The sequence below is a fragment of the Piliocolobus tephrosceles genome, chromosome 12 (genome assembly GCF_002776525.5).
Source record: "Piliocolobus tephrosceles isolate RC106 chromosome 12, ASM277652v3, whole genome shotgun sequence".
NCBI classification, from domain to species: domain Eukaryota; kingdom Metazoa; phylum Chordata; class Mammalia; order Primates; family Cercopithecidae; genus Piliocolobus; species Piliocolobus tephrosceles.
This window is the reverse complement of record NC_045445.1, coordinates 123,604,416-123,626,659: the sequence shown is the minus strand read 5'-3', so window position 1 is coordinate 123,626,659 and position 22,244 is coordinate 123,604,416. Positions and strand designations below refer to the sequence as shown.

The 22,244-nt window shown below is 40.9% G+C and overlaps 1 protein-coding gene across 1 annotated transcript in view; it reads right to left on the bottom strand.

The window, feature by feature from the left end:
* PCYT1B (phosphate cytidylyltransferase 1, choline, beta) overlaps positions 1–22,244 on the bottom strand; it is an 86,905-nt gene that overhangs the window by 36,907 nt on the left and 27,754 nt on the right. The window contains exons 2-3 of the mRNA XM_023202587.1: positions 20,971–21,070; positions 9,296–9,412 (exon numbers count right to left, since the gene is read on the bottom strand). Coding sequence (XP_023058355.1) covers positions 9,296–9,412; positions 20,971–21,070 — 217 coding nt within the window. The remainder of the gene's footprint in view (positions 1–9,295; positions 9,413–20,970; positions 21,071–22,244) is intronic.

The following is a 22,244-nucleotide window of genomic DNA, read 5'->3' as shown; positions in this document are numbered from 1 at the left end:
ACACACACACACACACACACACACACACACACACACACACACACACACGTGCCAATATTTAGAGAAGGAATAACATGCCTTTTAAAAATCAAATGCTTCTTCCTATAAATATCACATAATTTTATCTATAAATTACATTGCATTACTACAAATTAAGTGAATCGATTTACTGTCTTGTCTTGTTTATAACTTATTATATTAGATCTACATTATTTTAATCTTGACTGGTTCTATTATACACAATCCATTCTATCATTTATTTCCCAGTGTTTTTTATAAAGCTTCTTGAAATACATTAATACTTTTGAACTGAAAATACATTAACATATTTGAACTGAAAATACATTAATGCATTTGAATTGAAAAGACATTTTCTTGGTTTGTAGGTTTTCAGTAGGTTTGACAATGAGGACTGGTTTTGCCAATTCGGTTGGATGGTGTTTCCTGCAAAGTTAGTAATCTAAAACTGTAGCCCTGAGATTTTGTTTTTTAAAAAAAGCAAACGATAAAAACATTTTATCAAAAATTACTTGATTGGCAATGACATAATTAAATTACTAATATTACCATTTCCCCAACCCTTTCTGGCTATATCTAGTTGAATAAGTTGCTTTCAAGTAAAACAATAAGGGATATAATTAAGAGTCATTTAATAAGTCTTGATATAGCCTTTTGTTAGAATTCCCAGAAAGAGAAAAAGCAAATGATTCTAATAGCTTGGCAACAAATCCTTTTGCAGGTCAGGTCATTTTTAATCCATTGCTTGCAACAAATTTGAAGGAGGATCTTAACAAATTGTCACTCGATAGACCATTAAAATGACTTTTGATGGCAATAATAGTAATAAATTATGTTGTTATTTTTGGTAAATAACTCAGAAGTTCAAAGAATTGAGTGGCATCACTGTAACAAACTCCTTCCATTCTATCTACACATTTGCATGGACAACATATTTCAGCACTTATAACTATAAAAAGTAAAGTTGGGAAAAAAATTGATGTTAATTTTAGCAGTAAGTTATATTCATCCGTAAGTACATCTGCAGGTACATACTATTCATCTCATTAAGAGATACATTGCTGTCCAAATTTATGTTTAGGTTATTAATTATTTATCAAAGTATATATAATGTGGCGCTTTGGTTAGTTATGCTGTAATTTATATACATATTTTTGTTTCAGAGAAGTATGATACAGTGATCGCTAAAAGATTTGCAAACATTAAAACATATCCCTTTAGGAAAAAATATGGGAAAGAAGCAGAATAAAAACATAAGTTTGAGGAGAAAAAATGAAATGTATAAATATTTAAAAGTTAAAAAATAACTTGTTATATGTTTTGTAAATTTATGATGATGTTTCAAAGCATTACAGTATTTAGATGCCAATAGATGCATTAAAGTATTTGGGTAACAATTTTGTTTTTTATTTATGTATTTATTTATTTATTGGAGACAGAGTCTTGCTGTGTCACCCAGGCTGGAGTCCAGTGGTGCAATCTCAGCTCATGGCAACCTCCGCTTCCTGGGTTCAAGCAATTCTCCTGCCTCAGCCTCCCGAGTAGCTGGAACTACAGGTGCATGCCACCACGCCCGGCTAGTATTTTTGTATTTTTAGTAGAGATGGGGTTTCATCATGTTGGCCAGGCTGGTCTGGTCTCGAACTCTTGACCTCAAGTGATCCACCCATCTCGGCCTCCCAAAGTGCTGGGATGACAGGCATGAGCCATTGTGCCCAGCCCACAATTTTGTTTTAAAATGTCAATGTTGAATTTCTGGTTTCCAGTCTGGTATGTAAGGAGCTTAAAAGTGGCCACTCGGTCCTGACAACAAGTAAAAACCGAACGAATTGACAAATCTACAACTCTTCTTAGATCCATCAGAGAACTGAGGTTACAGGGCAAACCACTACTCCCAAAATTGGAGAGAGAAACAGGCAGATAGAGAGAATATTAGCTTACTAAAGCAGAAACCCACAAACAGAGCTACCTCCCCAGGAACCAGTGCTGCGATAGGAAAATTTAAACTGACAAATCGCTGGCACCTCAGTGTGGACAAGTCTAAGAGTTCAAGAAGCCATGGGGACAAATACTTTTGTGACTTTTACCTCCAGGAGCTCAAGCAGGGCCTCAGAGTGACAGAGCAAGACCCTCTCTCTTAAAAAATACATAAAAATAAAAATAAAAGTTTATAAGGAACGGAAAAAGATCTAGAAAAACCAACTTGATATTGAAGGAGAAGAAAATGTCAGAAAACTGACACTATCTGACTTCAAAACTTACTATAAAGCTACAATAATCAAGACAGTGTGGTACTGGCAAAAAGAACAGACAAATACATCAACGGAACAGACAGAAAGCCCAGAAATAGACCCAGACAAATATATAGAGAACCAATCTTTGACAAAGGAGCAAAGGCAAGCAAACATAAACCTTTCAACAAATGGTGCTGGAATAAATGGACATTCACATGCAAAAAAAAAAAAAAAGAAAGAAAAAATTAACCTAGACATAAGCTTACATCCTTCACAAAAATCAAATGTAAATACCAAACTATATGTAAATGTAAAATACCAAACTATAAAACTCTACAGAAGAAAACCCAGATTGGTTTCTTCTGGGTATGGTGATGACTTTTTAGATACAACACCAAAGGCATGAACCATGACAGAACCAATTGATAAGGTGGACTTCATTAAAATTAAAAACTCCTGTTCTGCAAGAGACTATATTAGGCGAATGAGGAAACAAGGCATAGACTGGGGGCCGGGCGCGGTGGCTCACGCCTGTAGTCCCAGCACTTTGGGAGGCCAAGGTGGGTGGATCACCTGAGATCAGGAGTTCAAGACTGGCCTGGACAACATGGTGAAACTCCTTCTCTATTAAAAATACAAAAATTAGCCAGGTGTGGTGGCACATGTCTATAATCCCAGCTACTCGGGAGGCTGAGGCACAAGAATCGCTTGAACCTGGGAGGCAGAGGTTGTAGTAAGCCAAGATCGTGCCACTGCACTTCAGCCCAGGCAACAGAGTGAAACTCTGTCTCGAAAAAAAAAAAGACATAGACTGGGAGAAATTATTTTAAAATGATACAACTGATAAAGGACTGTTACCCAAAATATACAAAGAACTCTAAAACTCAACAATAAGAAAACAAACAGCTGGATTTTTAAAAATGTGCTAAAGACCTTAACAGGTACCTCTCCAAAGAAGATCTACAGATGGCCAGGAAACACATGAAAAATGTTCAATATCATATGTCAGTAGGAAATTAAAAATTAAAACAACCTACTATACACCTATTAGAATAGCAAAAATTGAAAACATTGATACCACCAAATGCTGGCAAGGACATGAAGCAATAGGAGCTCTCATTTATTGCTGGTAAGAATGTAAAATGGTACAGCCACTTCAATCTGCAGTTGAATGCTTTGCCTCTGGGCTATACCCGCTCCTGGTACAGCCATTTTAGAAAACAGTTTGGCAGTTTCTTACAAAACTAAACATATTCCTACCATGCAATCTAGCAATCACACTCCTTGGTATTTATCCGAATGAACTGAAAATGTATGTCCATACAAAAACCTGCACACGGATGCTTATAGCAACTTTATTTATATTTTCCAAAATGTGGAAGCCACTAAGATGTCCTTCGGCAGATGAATGGATACACTGTGGTACATCCAGACAATGGAACATTATTCAGCACCAAAAAGAAATGAGCTAGCAAGCCATGAAAAGACATTGAGGAATATTAATTGAATTTTATGAAGTAAAATAAGCCCATCTGAAAAAACTACATGCTGTATAATGCAAATTATATGATGGTCTACAAAAAGTAAACTATACTAAAAAGAACAGTGGTTGTCAGGGGTTACAGGGAGGAAGAGATGAATAGGTAGAGCATAGAGGAATTTTAGGGCAATAAAAATATTATCTGTATGGTACTATCATTGTGGATACCTGTCATTATACAATATAGCTATGAGTTTGGACAATGTAAAATGTTATCCAAACCCATAGAAGGTATAACGTTAAGAGTGAACCCTAATGTAAACTATGGACTTTGGGTGATAACGACGTGTCAATGTAGGTTAATGGATTGTAACAAATGCATCAGGCTGGGGCAGGATATTCATAGCAGGGGAGGTTGTGCCTGTGCAGGAAAGGAGTATACAGGAATTCTATGTACTTTCCATTCAATTTTGCCATGAACCTAAAATTTCTCTAAAAAATAAAGTTTATGAATTTGTAAAAAGGTTAATACTTACAATATTCCAGAAATTACATCTTTTATAACTACTTCAATTGAGAAGCAGATACCTAAATTTTATTTACTTATTTTATTTATTTATTTATTTGAGATGGCGTCTCACTCTGTCACTCAAGCTGGAGTGCAGTGGTGCGATCTCGGCTCCCTGAAACCTCCACCTCCCAGGTTCAGCGATTCTAGTGCCTCAACCTCCTGAGTATCTGGGATTACAGGTGCCTGCCACCATACCCAGCTAATTTTTGTATTTTTAGTAGAGACACGGTTTTGCCATGTTGGCCAGGCTGGTTTAGAACTCCTGACCTCTTGTGATCTGCCTGCCTCGGCCTCAAAAAGTGCCGGGATTACAGGCGGGAGTCACCACACCCAGCCTGATATCTAAATTTTAGACGTCTACTTTAAGCTGTATAAGAAGGTATACAGTTTTTTCAAAATTCCTTTAGAGATTGTGGGGAACAAAATTTCAAGACTCCTAGTCTAAGACAGTGGTCCTCAACAAGGATTTCATCATCCTCTAGGAAGCATTTTGGAAATCTGTGGGCCATCTTCAGCTGTCATAATGGTTGGAGGCAGCTACCAGCATTTAGTGGGCAGGGGCCAATGAAGCTAGACATCTTGCAATGCATGTGGCAGCTCCACATGAGAATTTTCCCACATCCTGCAAGATTTCTGAAAGTCCCTGCATAACATTTAAAATTATTTGAGCTTGAGTGTGCTAGCTCATGCCTGTAGTCCCAGCATTTTGGGAGGCCTAGGCCAGAGGATCACTTGAGCCCAAGAGTTTGAGACCAGCCTGGGCAACATAGCGAAATCCCATCTCTACAAAAACCAAAAACAAAAAAATTAGCCAGGTATGGTGGCATGTGCCTGTAGTCCCAGCTACTTGGGAGGCTAAGATGGGAGGATCGCTTGAGCCCAGGAGTTTGAGGCTGCAGTGAGCTGTGATCGCTCCATTGCACTTCAGCCTGGGAGACAGAGCAAGATGCTATCTCTTAAAAAAAAAAATGATTAAATAAAAAACTTAGAAAAATAGAATTATTTGAGTCTAGAGTCTGCCTTTGTTTTGCATGCAATCACAAAGTATTTCTGCAATAGTTATGATAGACACAGAATTTTAGAGGAAGGCAATTACTATGTACATCAAGGAAGATTGCACTTTGTTTTGTTTACAATTTTACCAAAAGGCATTCACCATTTGGGAAATCACACCCTGACAGCAATGCCACTCTTGGGATTTGAGCTCTTATACCATGCCCCCATAGCAGTCTGCCTATACACAGGAGGTTAGAGATTCCATTTAACAGACTTGGGATCAAATATTAAATTAATGGAGACATATGAAATATAGGATGTCACTGAATTTTTTTTTTTTTTTTTTAGACAGAATCTCACTCGGTGGTCCAGGCTGGAGTGCAGTGGCACGAACTCGGCTCACTGCAACCTCCACCTCCCGGGTTCAAGTGATCCTCCTGCCTCAGCCTCCTGAGTAGCTGGGGCTACAGGCGTGCACCACCATGCCAGGCTAATTTTTTGTTGGATTTTTAGTAGAGACGGGGTTTCACCACGTTGGCCAGGCTGGTCTCAAACTCCTGACCTCAGATAATTCACCCACCTCAGTCTCCCAAAGTGCTGGGATTACAGGTGCGAGCCACTGCGCCCAGCCAGGATGTCACTGAATTTTATTAACAGAGTGGTTAGAAGATATTTCATAGTATTACCATTCAATTATTTTATATGAGATAATAAGAATAAGAAATCTACAAAGAAAAGAACACACTGAAATTATTATTGTTTGTGTTACCCATGGTTGGTGTTTTTCTTGTTTGTTTGTTTTAGAGATGAAGTCTCACTGTGTTGTGCAGGCTGGAGTGCAATAGCTATGTACAGGTACGATCATAGCTCACTATACCCTTGAACTCCTGGGCCCAGGTGATCCTCTTGCCTCAGTCTCCTGGGTAGCTGGCACCTCAGACATGCACCACCATGCCCAGCTTTCACTCTTACTCTGTCACTGTTCCCAGAAGTCTACGTACTATTTCTTTATAGCTTCGTGTTGTATTGTTTTATTTTCTTTCTGTACTCCAGTCCCTGTCACTTACCAAAGGATACGGTCTTGTGGTCATCCTAGTAGTTCAACATGCTCTTGGCTTCTACAACCCATGTAATAGCCATTGAGGGAATATCTGAATTTCTTTGTAAACCTGCTATAGAGGACATTGTTCTTTGGATTACTCAATGCCCCTTACACAGTGACCCTCTGAAACAGTTATCTCAGAACTCAGGCAGGAAAAACTAGTTCTTCTTGATGGCACAATCCAGCTTCTAGATTTTGAGAGTGATAGAATGACTGTGTGGCTCCCTTTGCTATAGCTGCTAAAAAGTCCAGGATTTCTTACTGAAATTTTTCTCCTTTTATTCTGCTTGATTTCTTGGCTCCAAACTTCTGCCCATATTAATTTCTCTGAGTATTGAATCATCTGTGCTTTTATGGAAAGCCTCCTTAAGATACACAAATCAAAAAACTAACACGTCACCATGTCTTCTCTGCTTGCCCCACACTGTCGTCTTGACTGGTGAGAACCCTGCACAAGGAAGACCGGATGTTCTGGCTTTTGAGTGCTTTTATTTCATTCAGGTCTCTGCACAAATGTCGCCTCCTCAGAGAGGTCTTCCCTGACCTTTATACCTAAAACATCCCTCCTTCCTCCACCCAGTCACTCTTTTCTCTTATCCTATATTTCTTCATAGTACCACTACTACATATTTACTTGTTTAGTGGGCAATGACTGCCTTTCCCTCAGACTCCAAGTTCTCTGAGGACATAGACAGTCTATTTTGTTCATGGCTGCAAACCCAGTGTGTAGAAAAATGCCTGGCACATAGTAAGAGTTCAATAAAGAGTTGTTAGATGAAGGGGCCGGGAGCGGTGGCTCATGCCTGTAATCCTAACATTTTGGGAGGCCAAGGCAGGTGGATCACCTAAGGCCAGGAGTTTGAGACCAGCCTGGCCAACATGATGAAACACCATTTCTACTAAAAATACAAAAAATTAGCCAGGCATGGTGGCATGTGCCTGTAATCCAGCACTTTGGGAGGCCGAGGCAGGTGGATCATGAGGTCAGGTGTTCGAGACCAGCCTGACCAACATGGTGAAACCCCGTCTCTACTAAAAATACAAAAATTAGCCAGTCATGGTGGCACGTGCCTATAAGCCCAGCTACTTGGGAAGCTAAGGCAGGAGAATCACTTGAACCTGGGAGGCAGAGGTTGCAGTGAGCCGAGATCGTGCCATTGCACTCCAGCCTGGGTGACAGAGCAAGACTCCATCTCAAAAAAAAAAAAGTTGTTGAATGAAGAAATCATTCAGTGAATCAGTTAAACCACTGTTGCCTAACGACTTAGAGAGCTACTGATATTAACTGACTGCCTTCTCCAATTTACAAGAACATACTGAAAGCTGCACATTTCCTTTGATCTTACCTTGGTTGTGATAACACAGGGCCACAGCTAGTGTTCCTGTTAACTGTGACCCACACCTAACCACCTCCAAACTTAGGCCACCCAAATGACCAAAGCCCAAACACAGCAGAGGTCTCTCCAGGGCCCCAGTAGCCTAGGACCAGATTCCAGGTGGTAGTGCTCTCTCAAGGAATGGTTTTCAGGCTAAAGGGAGGTAAGCAAGGGTTGGGTTCTCTGCCTGTTTTGGGTTCCCTCTGCATGACTTGCCCAGTAACCATTGCCTTTCACCATTTCGTCCTTCTGGAAAGAACTCCATTCAATGGTCCTGTGGTCACCATCCTTGGCAAAATCTGCAGAAGAGTTCCTCTTAAATGTCCAACAAGTGGTTTTTGGCTGGGCACGGTGGCTCATGCCTGTAATGCCAGCACTTTGGGAGGCTGAGGCAGGTGGATCACCTGAGGTCAGGAGTTCGAGACCAGCCTGGACAACATGGTGAAACCCCATCTCTACTAAAAATATAAAAATTAGCTGGGTTTGGTGGCGCGTGCCTGTAATCCCAGCTACTCAGGAAGCTGAGGTGGGAGAATTGCTTGAACCCAGGAGGTGGAGGTTGCAGTGAGTCAAGATTGTGCCACTGCACTCCAGTCTGGGTGACAGAGTGAGATTCCGCCTCAAACAAACAAACAAACAAACAAACAAACAAACAACAAGTGGTTTTTAATTGCAGAAGGTAACAAAATGCTTTAAAAAACAGTTATGTAGTCTCTTACCAGTACTTTTTTTTCTCCCAGTAGAGGTGTAAGATGTGATGGTGCCTAGTTTATATGCCACAAAAACTGATTACTCTGAATGAATATGCTCCTTCCAGAAGCTACACAAGTGAGATACAGGTCTTCTGAGTCAGGTACTCTCCGTTTTAGCCGAATTGAAATAGTTAGGCCTCCTGGAGGAGGAAAATTTCAATCCACATCTAACGATCCTTCTCTTTGCATGGACTTAGCGAGTAAATTGGTCCCTTCGTTGTGAACCAAGATTACCTCAGTATATAAATCTCCATGTCTTTAACACACTGCCACAAATTCAACTAAGTGGGGCTGTTACAAGCCACTAGTGTTAGCACAACATTGTCCTAAGTGCTGTGGGTCACACGAAAGAAATAGATAATGACCTTGTTTGTTCTTCATCATCCTAACTCCCTTCAGTTCTTTGAGATTTGAAATCAGAATAATATTGCTTCTCTTATCCCTCTAGAAAATTTTAGAAACATAATTTGGATCAAGCCTTAAACACTAGGAGAAAGGAACTAATGGAAAACATGAAGCATTTACCCTTAGTAGTACTATCAGTCCATCTCTCTCTGAGGATCAGGGTTATACAATCCCATGATGTAACTTCCCCTATGGTTTTTCAAACATCATTTTAAATTTCAGGCATTAAACAAGAGAACCAGTATGGGCTGAATTGGAAGCATTAACAATGTGAGATTTTACTGATGGAACTGAAAGGGGCTCTTTTCAGAAAGCATATTATAAAAGAGTTTTCTAGACAAAAAGAAAATGCACTTCTTACCTCCTACCAACAAGTAGCTGTTGGGAAACAGTGTTTTTGCTTGCATAAGGGCCCTTGCGTGACCCGAGTGGAAGAGGTCAAATATTCCATCGGCGTATACTCTGACAGGCCTGTCAGCTGTGGGAGAAAGAAACCACTGTTAACAGAACTGCAGAATGAGGAATCTCAGCTACCTTCCATCAGTCATAAGAAACTTTCTGGATAAGACACAATCTCTACATACCATCAGTTTCAGATCAGTGCATGAAACTAATTTTAAAGAGGTTCTTCTGAAGACATCAAAGCAGAGCAAAAACATAACAAAATTAAGATCAAACCAGGGAACACACATTTTTAGCCAACAGAAGAGACAAACACAGAGCACTAGGGAGTTGTCTTGATCCAGACTGGAGTCTAGGTGACTGAGCCAGCAGAGTGAGCCCAGCTGAGACACATAGGCAGGAGTAACTGAGGAGCTCAATGGAAACAGCAAATGGCTTCATCCTTGAGTCTGGCAGCCCTGAATGAAGACCCCAAGTCCCTGTTCCCAAAGGCAATGGTGTACTGGAATCTGCTCACATGGCTCACCTTACACCTTTCTTCCCAACTCCAAGTCATGTTGGTAGCCTGAAGTCAGCCACGGCAGAATGCTTCCACGACAGAAATTGGCAAATGCTACAAATCAGGGCTTATTTCCTGCTGGAGGACCAGCTATTAAACCTTTACCAGCATACCACTGCAAGGCCACTCCCTAACCTCTGGTATAATAAGAGATGAGGGACATATGCCTCAAAGGGAGGAAAGTCAGGATGTTATGTTGCATGTAGAAGTGGTGCTCAGGGCTGAAGATGAGCAACAAACACTATAGTCCTTCCTAGGCAGAAAGGCCAAAAGTGAAGAGGTCTCACAGACAGTGGCATACAGTGTTTTAAAAAGTGCTGTTCCAAGAGGAAGAGGGACACACTTCAGTACAGCACCCCTGGGAACCAGGAGACTGGGATAACACTATTGCTCAGCCAGGCCAAAGACCCATCCCCTTCAAGTCAAAGAGAGAAATTGGGTGTAGACTTCCATCAATTTGGTAGACAAAGCAAGTCACAAAAGTATTCTTTTTAGCTGGTTGGAGGAAGGACGTTGCAGCTCTATTATATCCCCATCCTGATAGTCTGGAAGATGCCTGCTACATTTATATAGAAAATTCTATATATTTTGCCAACCTTGACACCTTTCTAGACTCTCAACAAAGGAACTAGAATGTGAAAATCCAAGAAGGGGATTCAAAAATAGATGACAGAAGAAAGAAGTAGTTTCTCATATCAAAGTGCATTTTAAGCACCCTTGTCACCTCTTCTCCATGGCTACAAACAACATAGAGACATTTTATTCTTGCAGTGAGAAGGAAAGAGACATATGTGGCCACAATAGTGTTTTTTTGTTGTTGTTGTTGTTTTTCTTTCTTTTCTTTTTTTTTTTTTTTTCTTTTTTTGGGACAGAGTCTTGCTCTGTCACCCAGGCTGGAGTGCAATGGTGCAATCTTGGCTCACTGCAACCTCCACCTCCTGGGTTCAAGCAATTCTCTTGCCTCAGCCTCCTGAGTAGCTGGGATTACAGGCACTCAGCACCACATCTGGCTAATTTTTGTATTTTTAGTAGAGACAGGGTTTCACCATGGTGGCCAGGCTGGTCTCAAACTCCTGACCTTGAGATCCGCCCACCTTAGCCTCCCAAAGTGCTGGGATTACAGGTGTGAGCTAATAATGTTCTTTAAAAAGAAATACAAGGACTATCAGTTAAATATGGTGAACTGAACACACAGATTATCTCTACTTTCTCCCAGAAACACCACAACAATTACTAAGAGTTAAAAGTTAAAGAGTTAAAAGTTAAAGTTAAAAGTTAAGTTAAAAAGATAGAATCCCCCCAAGGGCAGAGAAAACAAGAAAGGCAATGACAATAGATGAGAGACATCAACAACATTATGGAAAGTTGATGGTGTCAAGTGTTGAGTGTCTACAGGGAATAAGAATCAGGGGTGAAGAAGGTAGAGAAAGGGACCACTAGTTTTCTTTATAAGCTAAGAGTACTACTGACTTTTAAAAATGGTCGGGCGCGGTGGCTCAAGCCTGTAATCCTCGCACTTTGGGAGGCTGAGGCGGGCGGATCACCTGAGGTCAGGAGTTCCAGACCAGCCTGGCCAACATGGTGAAACCCTGTTTCTACTAAAAATACAAAAATTAGCCAGATATGGTGGTAGGTGCCTGTAATCCTTGCTACTTGGGAGGCTGAGGCAGTAGAATCACTTGAACTTGGGAGGCGGAGGTTGCAATGAGCTGAGATTGCGCCATTGTACTCCAGCCTGGGTGGCAGAGATAGACCTTGTCTCAAAAAAAAAAAAAAAAAAATATATATATATATATATATACACACACACACACATATATATGCATGTATTACATTGATGTTATAAAAATAAATTTTCTAAAAAGAAAGAAATCAATGCCAACTTCTGTTGAATGATCTTTAAAACTTAGATTTAAAATTGTGATTATCTCTTGATGCAATGCAACCTCATTAATTTGGAACATAAAGAAATGTTACATTAATAGATTCAGATGGTACAATGTTTCTAATAAATTAAATTTCTCTAATAAAAAAAGTTGAGAGACTTTATGTCAGATAGGGAATTGCAATTATTTCCAATTATACACAATTTTGAACAAACAGAATTGCCTTCATAGGATTATACTGTATTCTAAATAAGGCACAGTAAATAGAAAATGCTTTGAAATAACAAACTGTCTAATGAGGGAGCCTTGCTTTGAATGTTCTTATTCAATTTGAATTCAATTGAGGAAAATTTGTTTTAAGATATAAACCCCAGGGAAAAGCAGATGGCAGTTTTGTAAAACTTTTTGTTATTGGTTCAGAGGTGATCAAGAGAAATGAATTCAGGAAGCAGGGAGGAAAGAAAAGTAAAGAAAGAAGATGCAATTACTGAGAAAAAAGGCCATTTAGTAAATCTGAAGAGTATTTACAAAGTTGATTTTGCAATAAGCTCACTTTTAAAAATTGTGGTGTGTCAGCAATTTCCAGACTGTGGGAAACTCTCCAGGACTCCCCTCCCCTGCCAAAAAAGGACCCTGATCTTTCATCTCTTCAACAAATAAACTTCAAGGCAAAAAAGAGAGAGAGAGAAAGAAAAAGAGAAACGAAAGGGGGATCTGCAGATTGAAAGAGATTTTAAAAACACATCATCCTGCTGTAAAGTATGGACATTATTTGGATTGGGTTCAAACAAGCTATATATAAATGATGACATAAGATAATTAGAAATTGGAACACTGGATATTTGGTGATATCAAAGAATTATTGTTAATTTTTTCAGGTAAGATGATGATACAGTGGTTATGTTTAATAAAACCAGAGTTCTTATTTTTCAGACATATATACAGAATGCTAGGAAGTCTGGGATTTTGTTTCAAATCGTTCAAGAGGACAGAGTAGACAGAGGTGTGCATGGTGCAAGACTGGCCATGGGTTAGTGGTTGTTAGGTATGAGTGACAAGCACAGGAAAGTTCATTATACTGTTCTTCTACTGTGTGTGTTTGAAATACTCTATAATAAAGCTTTTAAAAAAACAGAGTATGGCTTTTTAGTTTGTGTATTGATCTGTTTTAATCTTTTGTTTGAGATTCTGGATATGCTTTTAAGCATCTGGTGACTCTCCAGAGCATGTATGTGAGATACCACTGACCTGTGAAGCTGGAGGTTTGGCAATGACCAGAAGTCAATTGAAAACAAAAAAAGATGTCAGAGTACAACTATTCCATGGCATGGTGGAGAGACATTAAGGTGGCTCCGAATGATCTCTGCCTCCTGGTGCTCATGCCTTTGTGTAATTCCCTCCCTTTGAAGTGTGTGTGGGACCTGTGCCTTGCTTCTAAGCAGTAGAATATGGGAAAGGTGGTAGACGTTATTCCATGATTATGTTACATTATAAGACTCCATCTTGGTTGGGCGTGGTGGCTCACACTTGTAATCCTAGCACTTTGGGAGGCAGAGGCGGGTGGATCACCTGAGGTCAGAAGTTTGAGACCAGCCTGGCGAACATGGTGAAACCCCGTATCTACTAAAAATACAAAAGAAAAATTAGCCTGGCTTGGTGACGGACACTTGTAATTCTAGTTACTTGGGAGGCTGAGGCAGGAGAATCTCTCGAACCTGGGAGGCGGAGGTTGCAGTGAGCTGAGATCACACCACTGCATTCCAGCCTGGGCAACAAGAATGAAACTTTGTCTCAAAAAAAAAAAAAAAAAAAAAAAAAGAGAGAGAGAGAGAAAAGAAAAGAAAAAAAAAGAGTCCATCTTGCTAACAGACTCACTCTCTTTCTGCACTGGTGGCTTTGAAGAAGCAAGCTGCCATGCTGTGAAAGGGCCTATGGAGAGGGCCACATGGCAAGGACCTGCAGGTGGCCTCTAGGAGCTGAGGGTGGCCTCTGGTCGACAACTGGTAAGAAGCTGAGCCCTTGATCTTACAGTCACAAGGAAATAAATTCTGGTAACAACCTGAGTGAGCCTGGAAGCAGATCTAACACCAGTCAACCTCCAGATGAGAACTGAGCCTGGGGTGACACCTTAAATGCAGCCTATGAGACTCATGACGTTTGCTCTTCAAAAGACATTTTTACAAAAATGAAAAGGTGAGTCATGGACTGGGAGAAAATATTTGTGAAATATAGGACTTGTATCTAGAATATATGAAGAACTCTCAAAACTCAGTAAGATGAACAACTCACCACTCAGTTAAATAAAGCAAAAATATTGAACAGACATTTCACCAAAGAAAATAAATACAAGGATGGCAAATAAATACAAGAGAAGATCCTCAATAACATTAGTCATTAGGGAAATACAAATGAAAACCACAATGAGATAACATTTCATACACACTAGAATGGCTAAAAAAAGTTTTTTAATTGACCATACCAAGTGATGTTGAGAATGCAGAGCAACTGGAACGCTAATAAACTGCAGATAGGAATTTAAAGTGGTACAATCGCTTTGGAAAGCAGTTTGGCAGTTGGTTAAAAAGTTAAACACACATCTGCCGTAGAGCCAAACAGGAGGCAATCACCAACCACGTTACGTTTAAATTCACACTATTGTGGGGTATGTTAGGCGTTTCTTGGTATTTGCTTCAGATTCAAGCAACAATAAAAGGGTGATTGATCATCTTTGATTATGGCTATTAACAAGGCTTGGATTGTGGCTATTTTAAGGCATTTAAACCGTACCTTAGAAATACATACAATTCACAAAACGCATATATTTCACTTAATCTTTGCATCAACCCTATGAGGTAGTCAGGTGAAAGTAGACTTATCATTTCATGGAGGGGCAAATGGAGGCTCAGCGAAGTTAAGCAGCTTACCGAATGTCATACAACCAATTTACCATGATATTTGAGTGCAAATCAAACTCACCACTCTTTCTTCTACCTTGTTGACACCTGCTAGAAAACTACATGCTGATATGAATTCTTGTCTTTAAAACAAAACAGAAACTATTATTAAACACCCAGTAATTATTGCAACTAGTACTGTTTTTTGTACAACTGATGTGCGAAAAAGGTGGCACAAGTTAAGCTTTTAAAATCTTATAGTTACATACTTATTGTATACTATTTAGTTTTATATAAACTTTGCAATTACCTTCTGCTTATCACTAGCCAGTGATACTAGCTAATGATACTATTTTCTGTAAATGATTGTGATTGATGTTTGCTTCTTAAAATACGTTAAAGGTTTAGAACAGAGAGTATATATAAAGAAAAAGTATTAAGTAAATTACATCACAGATGGTACATGAATAAGGCAGATTCATTAAGGCGGCTCTTGAAAAATGTAGTCAGGGAAATTCTACACACTGTGGAAACAGATAATACAAACTTCCTTTTTGAAAAGAAAAATAGAAAATCAGAACTGAGATTCCCTTTAAAAAAAGTCAGTTTAAGGCCGAGTACAGTGGCTCATGCCTGTAATCCCAGCACTTTGGGAAGCTAAGGTGGGTAGATGGCTCAAGCCCAGGAGTTTGAGACCAGCCTGGGCAACATAGCGAAACCCCATCTCTACAAAACATACAAAAAATAGCCAGGCATGGTGGCACATGCCTGTGGTCCAAGCTACTTGGGAGGTTGAAGTGGCAGGATCAATCGCTTGAGCCTGGGAGGTTAAGACTGCAGTGAGCTGTGATCACACCACTGCATTCCAGCCTGGGTGACAGAGCGAGACCCTGTCTCAATAAATAAATAAATAAATAAATAAATAAATAAATAAATAAGGAAAAGAAAAGAAAGAAAGAAAGAAAAAGAAAAAGAAAAGAAAGGAAAAGGCAGTTTTAATGAAAAGGAGCCTATGAAACAATCTCCCAGACTTTTCCTTTATGTCAAGACAGAGGATTGATTCTCCATGCATCGGAATACATACAGCACCGTGTATGTGCATAGCTCCACAGCTGGACTAGCTAAGACCAAAGGTGCCAATTCTGATTGCTTTTTCGCTTTATTCTGCTCTTTCTCTTGAAGTTTCATCACCCTTGTGACCTCACAAACAAGGTCAAAAAGCTAAGAGGTATGGGCAGAGTTTGTCATTACCTCTTCTAGAATTTGTACCCCAGCCCCTGTTTGGGCAGTTCTAAATTTGTAAAACATATTTTAGGCGATTATATTATGTCACAAAATATGGCTAGTGTAGGAGATGGTAAGAGAGTCCAGTTATAGCTATAATCTAGGCCAGGCTCAGTGGCTCCTGCCTGTAATCCCAGTACTTTGGGAGGCTGAGATGGGCAGATCACTTGAGGCCAAGAGTTCAAGACCAGCTTGGTCAACGTGGCGAAACCAGCTCCACTAAAAATACAAAAGAAAAAAAAAAAAAACAACCAAAAAACTATAATATTGAAGAGCATTATCAAATACCAAATTCTGCTGTTTTGTCTTTTTTGAGGGCACGCTCAAAACAGTGCCACAAACAGGTAAATCGCTTACAACTCTTGAAACCAAACCCTTCTTGAAACTCTTGAAAGCAAACCCTTCTTGACCAAACCATTCTTGAAATTCTTGACCAAACCCTTCAAAAAAGTAACGCTTTTCTTGTTTTCTTAAATGGTAATCAAACAGCAAGATTCTTAAAAATTCTCTGAGCTTTTCTGCTAACAGTACAATGCTCCAACAATTAAGATATTGGATAATTGGCCGGGCACGGTGGCTCAAGCCTGTAATCCCAGCACTTTGGGAGGCCGAGACGGTGGATCACGAGGTCAGGAGATCGAGCCCATCCTGGCCTACACGGTGAAACCCCGTCTCTAGCAAAAAATACAAAAAACTAGCCGGGCGAGGTGGCGGGAGCCTGTAGTCCCAGCTACTCGGGAGGCTGAGGTAGGAGAATGGCGTAAACCCGGGAGGCGGAGCTTGCAGTGAGCCGAGATCGCGCCACTGCACTCCAGCCTGGGCGACAGAGCGAGACTCCGTCTCAAAAAAAAAAAAGATATTGGATAATCTCCCTGCCACTCCTTCTAACCACTGCCAACAGTTGCTCTTATGCAGTGGCACTCAAAGTGTGGTCCCAGGACTAGTAGCAGTAGCACCATCACCTGGGAACACACCACCCCACCCGGCTAATTTTTGTATTTTTAGTAGACATAGGGTTTCACCATGTTGGCCAGGCTGGTCTTGAACTCCTGACCTCAAGTGATCTGCTCACCTCAGCCTCCCAAAGTGCTAGGATTACAGGCATGAGCCACCGCACCTGGCCTGATATTTGAAGTTCTAAATAAAGAAATTTCCAACAGAAGTACCCTGGCTAGGTACTCATCAACATCACGGATTTTCTTATATAATTTCCCAGGGTTATCACCTAAGGTTAGGGGGGAGAATTTCTCTTCTAAAGATCAGGAGTTCATCTTTGTTCCATCTCACTCCCCCTCTAATGACCTGTATTCCACAGAATCCACCGCACGGTTATTTCAAAATACACCACCATCTTATTACTGCTTAAACTGCTTGGCAGTAGGCAATGCACAGGTGCCCAATTTCACCCAGTTAGCTTGATACCAGCTCAAAATACCAGAACAAACTCTCTCTGCTTCTATTTCCAGAGGAAAAACTACTTCTCTTGTCCCAAACTTTCTTTCTTTCTTTCTTTTTTTTTTTTTTTTTTTTTTTAGATGGAGTTTCACTCTTGTTGCCCAGGCTAGAGTACAGCGGCTCGATCTCAGCTCACTGCAACCTCTGCCTCCCAGATTCGAGCAATTCTCCTGCCTCAGCCTCCCAAGTAGCTGGGACTACAGACATGCACCACCACACCTGGCTAATTTTATATTTTTAGCAGAAACAGGGTTTCATCATGTTGGCCAAGGTGGTCTCAAACTCCTGGCTTCAGGTGATCTGCTTGCCTCCAAATTTTCATTCATTCACTCACAAAATATTTATTGAGCACACAGTATGCAACAAGTGTTTCTCTAGATACTGATAAAACAGCAGTGAGCATGGCATAGTCCTGCCACTACAGAAGATCACAGCTACTGTCTGTCTGAGCATGTTTTCACTTAGCTCCATGGCCTGCTGTGGACCATGATTCATAAGAGAGTTCATTGCGGTAGACAAAGCAGGGGTTTGAGGCGAAATGGACTTGGGGGTCAAATCCCAGCTCTACCCAGTCAGCTAGGACATCTGACAAGTTATTTTTCAGTTCTGTAAGTCTCCTTTGCCTCCTCTTCAGAAAGGATACAATAATAGTTATCTCATATGGTCTTTGCAAAGAATACACAGCATCACATTGAGCAGATATACACAGATATATAGTAAATTCTACTTCCCTTTCCCTAGAAAGGTAGAGGCCCTTTCAGTTTGGGCCTGATGCTCATTCTTTAACTTTAGGTCAAGTCTGTTTTCTTTATGACCACCTGGACTTTTTTTTTTTTTTTTTTTTTTTGAAATGGAGTCTTGCACTGTTGCCTAGGCTGGAGTGCAGTGGTGCGATCTCGGCTCACTGCAACCTCTGCCTCCTGGGTTCAAGCGCTTCTCCTGCCTCAGACTCCTGAGTAGCTGGGATTACAGGCATGTGCCACCACGCCTGGCTAATTTTTTGTATTTTTAGTAGAGACAAGGTTTCACCATGTTGGCCAGGCTGGTCTCTAACTCCTGACCTCAGGTGATCTGCCCACCTCGGCCTCCCAAAGTGCTAGAGTTACAGGCATGAACCACCATGCCCGGCTGGCCACCTGGACTTTTCTTTGGCATCCCTTGGATATATTACTTGGTTGGTATTACTGTGTGTGGTCTCCAGACCACTAACTTTAGAATCACCCTGACTGTCTGTTTAAAATGCAGATGCCTTGCCTGGGCCCATCCCAGATTTGGGAAGAAGGGAATGAAACAGGAAATCTACTTGTTTAACAAGCTTACCAGGTGATTCTTTGTACACTGAAGCCTGGGAACAACAGCTTTGGCTGCTCTGTACTACCTCCCCAACCTTGTTTTGCCTTTTTCAAAAGCAACTCACACAAAAGCTTCCTAACTCTGCCTACTCTGCTTCTCACTTCACTCTATTGAAGGCTATTCTTATAGGAAGCACAGTGTCATGGTTGAGAGGTCAAGCTCCAAGACAAATAGGTTTGAGACCAAATCCCAATTTTACCACTTACCAATGGTTCTCCCAGTGTGATCCCTGGAGCAGTAGCATCACCTGGAAACTTGTTAGAGATGTAACTTCTTGGGCCCCACCCTAGTTGGACCGAATCAGAAACTTTAGGAGTGGAGCCCACCCATTTGGGTTTTAAGAAGCCCTCCAGCAGATTCTAATACAGGCTCCAGTGTGAACCACTGCCATTTACTAGTGAATGACCTTGTGCAGATTCACAACTTCTCTAAGCCTTCATTTCCTCATCTGTGAAATACTAAAACTACTAATCACACAGAGTTGTGACAGTGAAATGACATGATACATATAAAGACCTTAGTACACAGTAAGTACTTAATAAATATCCATTATTATTATTAGGCAAGCTGTTCTTCATTCCATGGATTCTTTCAAGTTTGGTTTTTTTTTTTTTTTTTTTTTTTTTGCAGTGGCAACTAGAAACCACTGAGTTATTCCATGTTCTTTTTATTTTATTTTATTATTATTTTTTGAGACAGAGCCTCACTCTGTCACCCAGGCTGGAGCGCAATGATGCGATCTCAGCTTACTGCAACCTCCACCTTCTTGGTTCAAGTGATTCTCTCACCTCTGCCTCCCAAGCAGCTGGGATTATAGGTTCCTGCCATCACGCCTGGCTAATTTTTGTATTTTTAGTAGAGATGGGGTTTCACCATGTTGGCCAGGCTGGTCTGGAACTCCTGACCTCAAGTGATCTGCCTGCCTCAGCCTCCCAAAGTGCTGGGATTACAGGTGTGAGCCACCGCGCCCGGCCGAGTTATGCCATGTTAAATGGCTTAAAGTTTACCTGTTCAACTAGTCTTGTTTTTCACCCCATCCCAATCAACTAAAACAACACTCACTTACTCCTACACAGCTCTCTATTTCTGTGTCTTCACTATTCCCCTTCCACCTGCCTGCAATACCTTTGCATCTTTTGCCCACAGAGTCCAAATCTTACTTCTCTTAAAAGGTCTGTTCTGCTTCCTCCCGGAAGTCTTGCCTGATCACTTAGGCCAAATGAATCTGCCATTCTCTAAGAATCAATTATCATCTGTGTTGCAGGTTTTAACGCCTAAGATGTGTTTTTTATTTCACATCTAGTTGTCTTGTCTCCTGAAAAACAGATGGTACCTTATAATTCTTTCCAAATCTCTTCCCTATCCATCCTCTGGCACAATGCTAAAGGAATGAATGAATGAACAAACTTCTATAGCACATCCCACTCTTTTTAAGGCACACTTGAAATGTTTTTTTAAAAATGCATACTTTAAAGAATGGTAATAATTATAGTAGCTTAGGTTTGTATATGCCTTCATGGTTTTAAAAATGCTTTGGAACTTTCAACGAATCTAGTTATTACAGAAACCTTGTGAGGTAGGTATTGTTGTCCCTGTTTTGAGGAAACAGATTGAGATCTTTCTAGTGACTTGCCCAAGGCTGTAGAACTAACAAGTGATAAAGCCGGGGCTCAAACTCCCCGTATTCTGATGCATCTTTTTCTTGGCTCCTTTGGTTGGTCTGGTTTATCACTGCTAATGTTTACCCTTCTTTACCCTTGCACTGTGTTATAACCTCTAAGTTCAACTCTGCTTGAAAGCAAGTGCTGCTCCTTAATGATGGACCTTTCTGATACTTTTTTTTTTTTTTTTTTGAGATGGAGTCTTGCTCTGTCGCCCAGGCTGGAGTGCAGTGGCACAATCTTGGCTCACTGCAATCTCCACGTCCCAGGTTCAAGCGGTCCTCCCACCTCAGCCTCCCAAAGTGAGTAGCTGGTACTACAGGCGTGCGCCACCACACCTGGCTAACTTTTGTATTTTTAGTAGAGATGGGGTTTCACCATGTTGTCCAGGCTAGTCTCGAACTCCTGACCTCAAGGTGATCCACCCACCTCAGCCACCCAAAGTGCTGGGATCACAGGCGTGAGCCACCGCTCCCGGCCCCTTTCTGATACTTTAAATGTCAAGACAGGACCCATTTGAGAAAAAAAAAGTACAGCCTCACCTGGTGTTCCTAAGCGGGCCTGAGCAATGGTCAGTTTTTCATGGGGTGCTCGACACTGGCAGTTGGTTTCATCAGCAAATGGGGCAGGTGCGGTCAGGGTCTAGAAGGGAGAAAAAGAAAGGGAATACAGTCTGATGAACTTTCCTTTGGCACTAACTTGCTCTGAAGTTTTATTCCTGTTGGCTACACAGGTGTGATTAAGAAGTCAAATATATCTGCTGAGTCTTTCAGAGAAATACTGTACTGTTAGACATAAAAATAGGGCATCATCACTGAAACCTTTTTGTTTGTTTTTTACGGATGCTTCAGAAATAACAAAAGCTCTTCAGTGTCTATAGTATGCCAGGTACTAGATGAGATACTCTGCTGTTATCTCTTTTAGGTTTCACAGCCCCCTGTGATGCATAGATACTTCTATCCTTCTAGAGCATAGGATAATACTATCCCTATTTCACAAAAAGGAAACTGAGGTTCATTAGGGTTAAGAAATATGCCAATTCATGCCCTTGGAAAGTCACAATGCCCAGTTTCAAACATTTCACAACCAACGAGGGCAGTCTTCAAACATTTAGACTCACCCACACCCAGGAGACTCGGCTGGAAAGAATGCCATACTCAGAAGCGTGGTGCGACATCTCCTATATTTCACACACAGCAGCTTGGCCAATGACAAACTCTGATATCTCTTTCAATGCGAAGGCCAAAGCTGTTATCTGTGCCTTGGGAAGGCTTAAAAGCTCAGTAATTCGGGCAGGCTGCAGATGACTGCTACTGTGGTAGCTTCAACAGCGACCAGCGGCTAGAGGCCCCGCCCCAGGCAGCTCGGACTGGGGCTCTGGGGAACGCTGTGAGAAAGATGTAGTCACTTGGAAGCCTGCCCAGAAAGTGGCCCTGCATTTTTTAGCCAGCCTCTTAAAATGAAAACCTCACTCTCTCCAGACAAAGCAAGCGGTGTTTTTGTAAACAAGGCAAATGCAATCCAGAGTTGTCCATTTGTAGTCTTTGAACTGTGCTGTGATCGCAGTCACCACTACATCATCTTTGTGATTTTTAAAGCTAAAGTGGATTAGGCACGGTAAACATTATTCACAGCGCTGCATCAATTGTTTCTTAGAGATGGTGACAGGTTAAGATGTGTTCCTTAACCTGCGGACACTAGACTGAAGAATGATCCATACATTTGGACAGGGGCTGTGACTCACTTCTGCCATTTATTTATCCATTTGCTCACTCATTCAAATATGTGACAGGCACTATCTTGGAATCTGGGGATA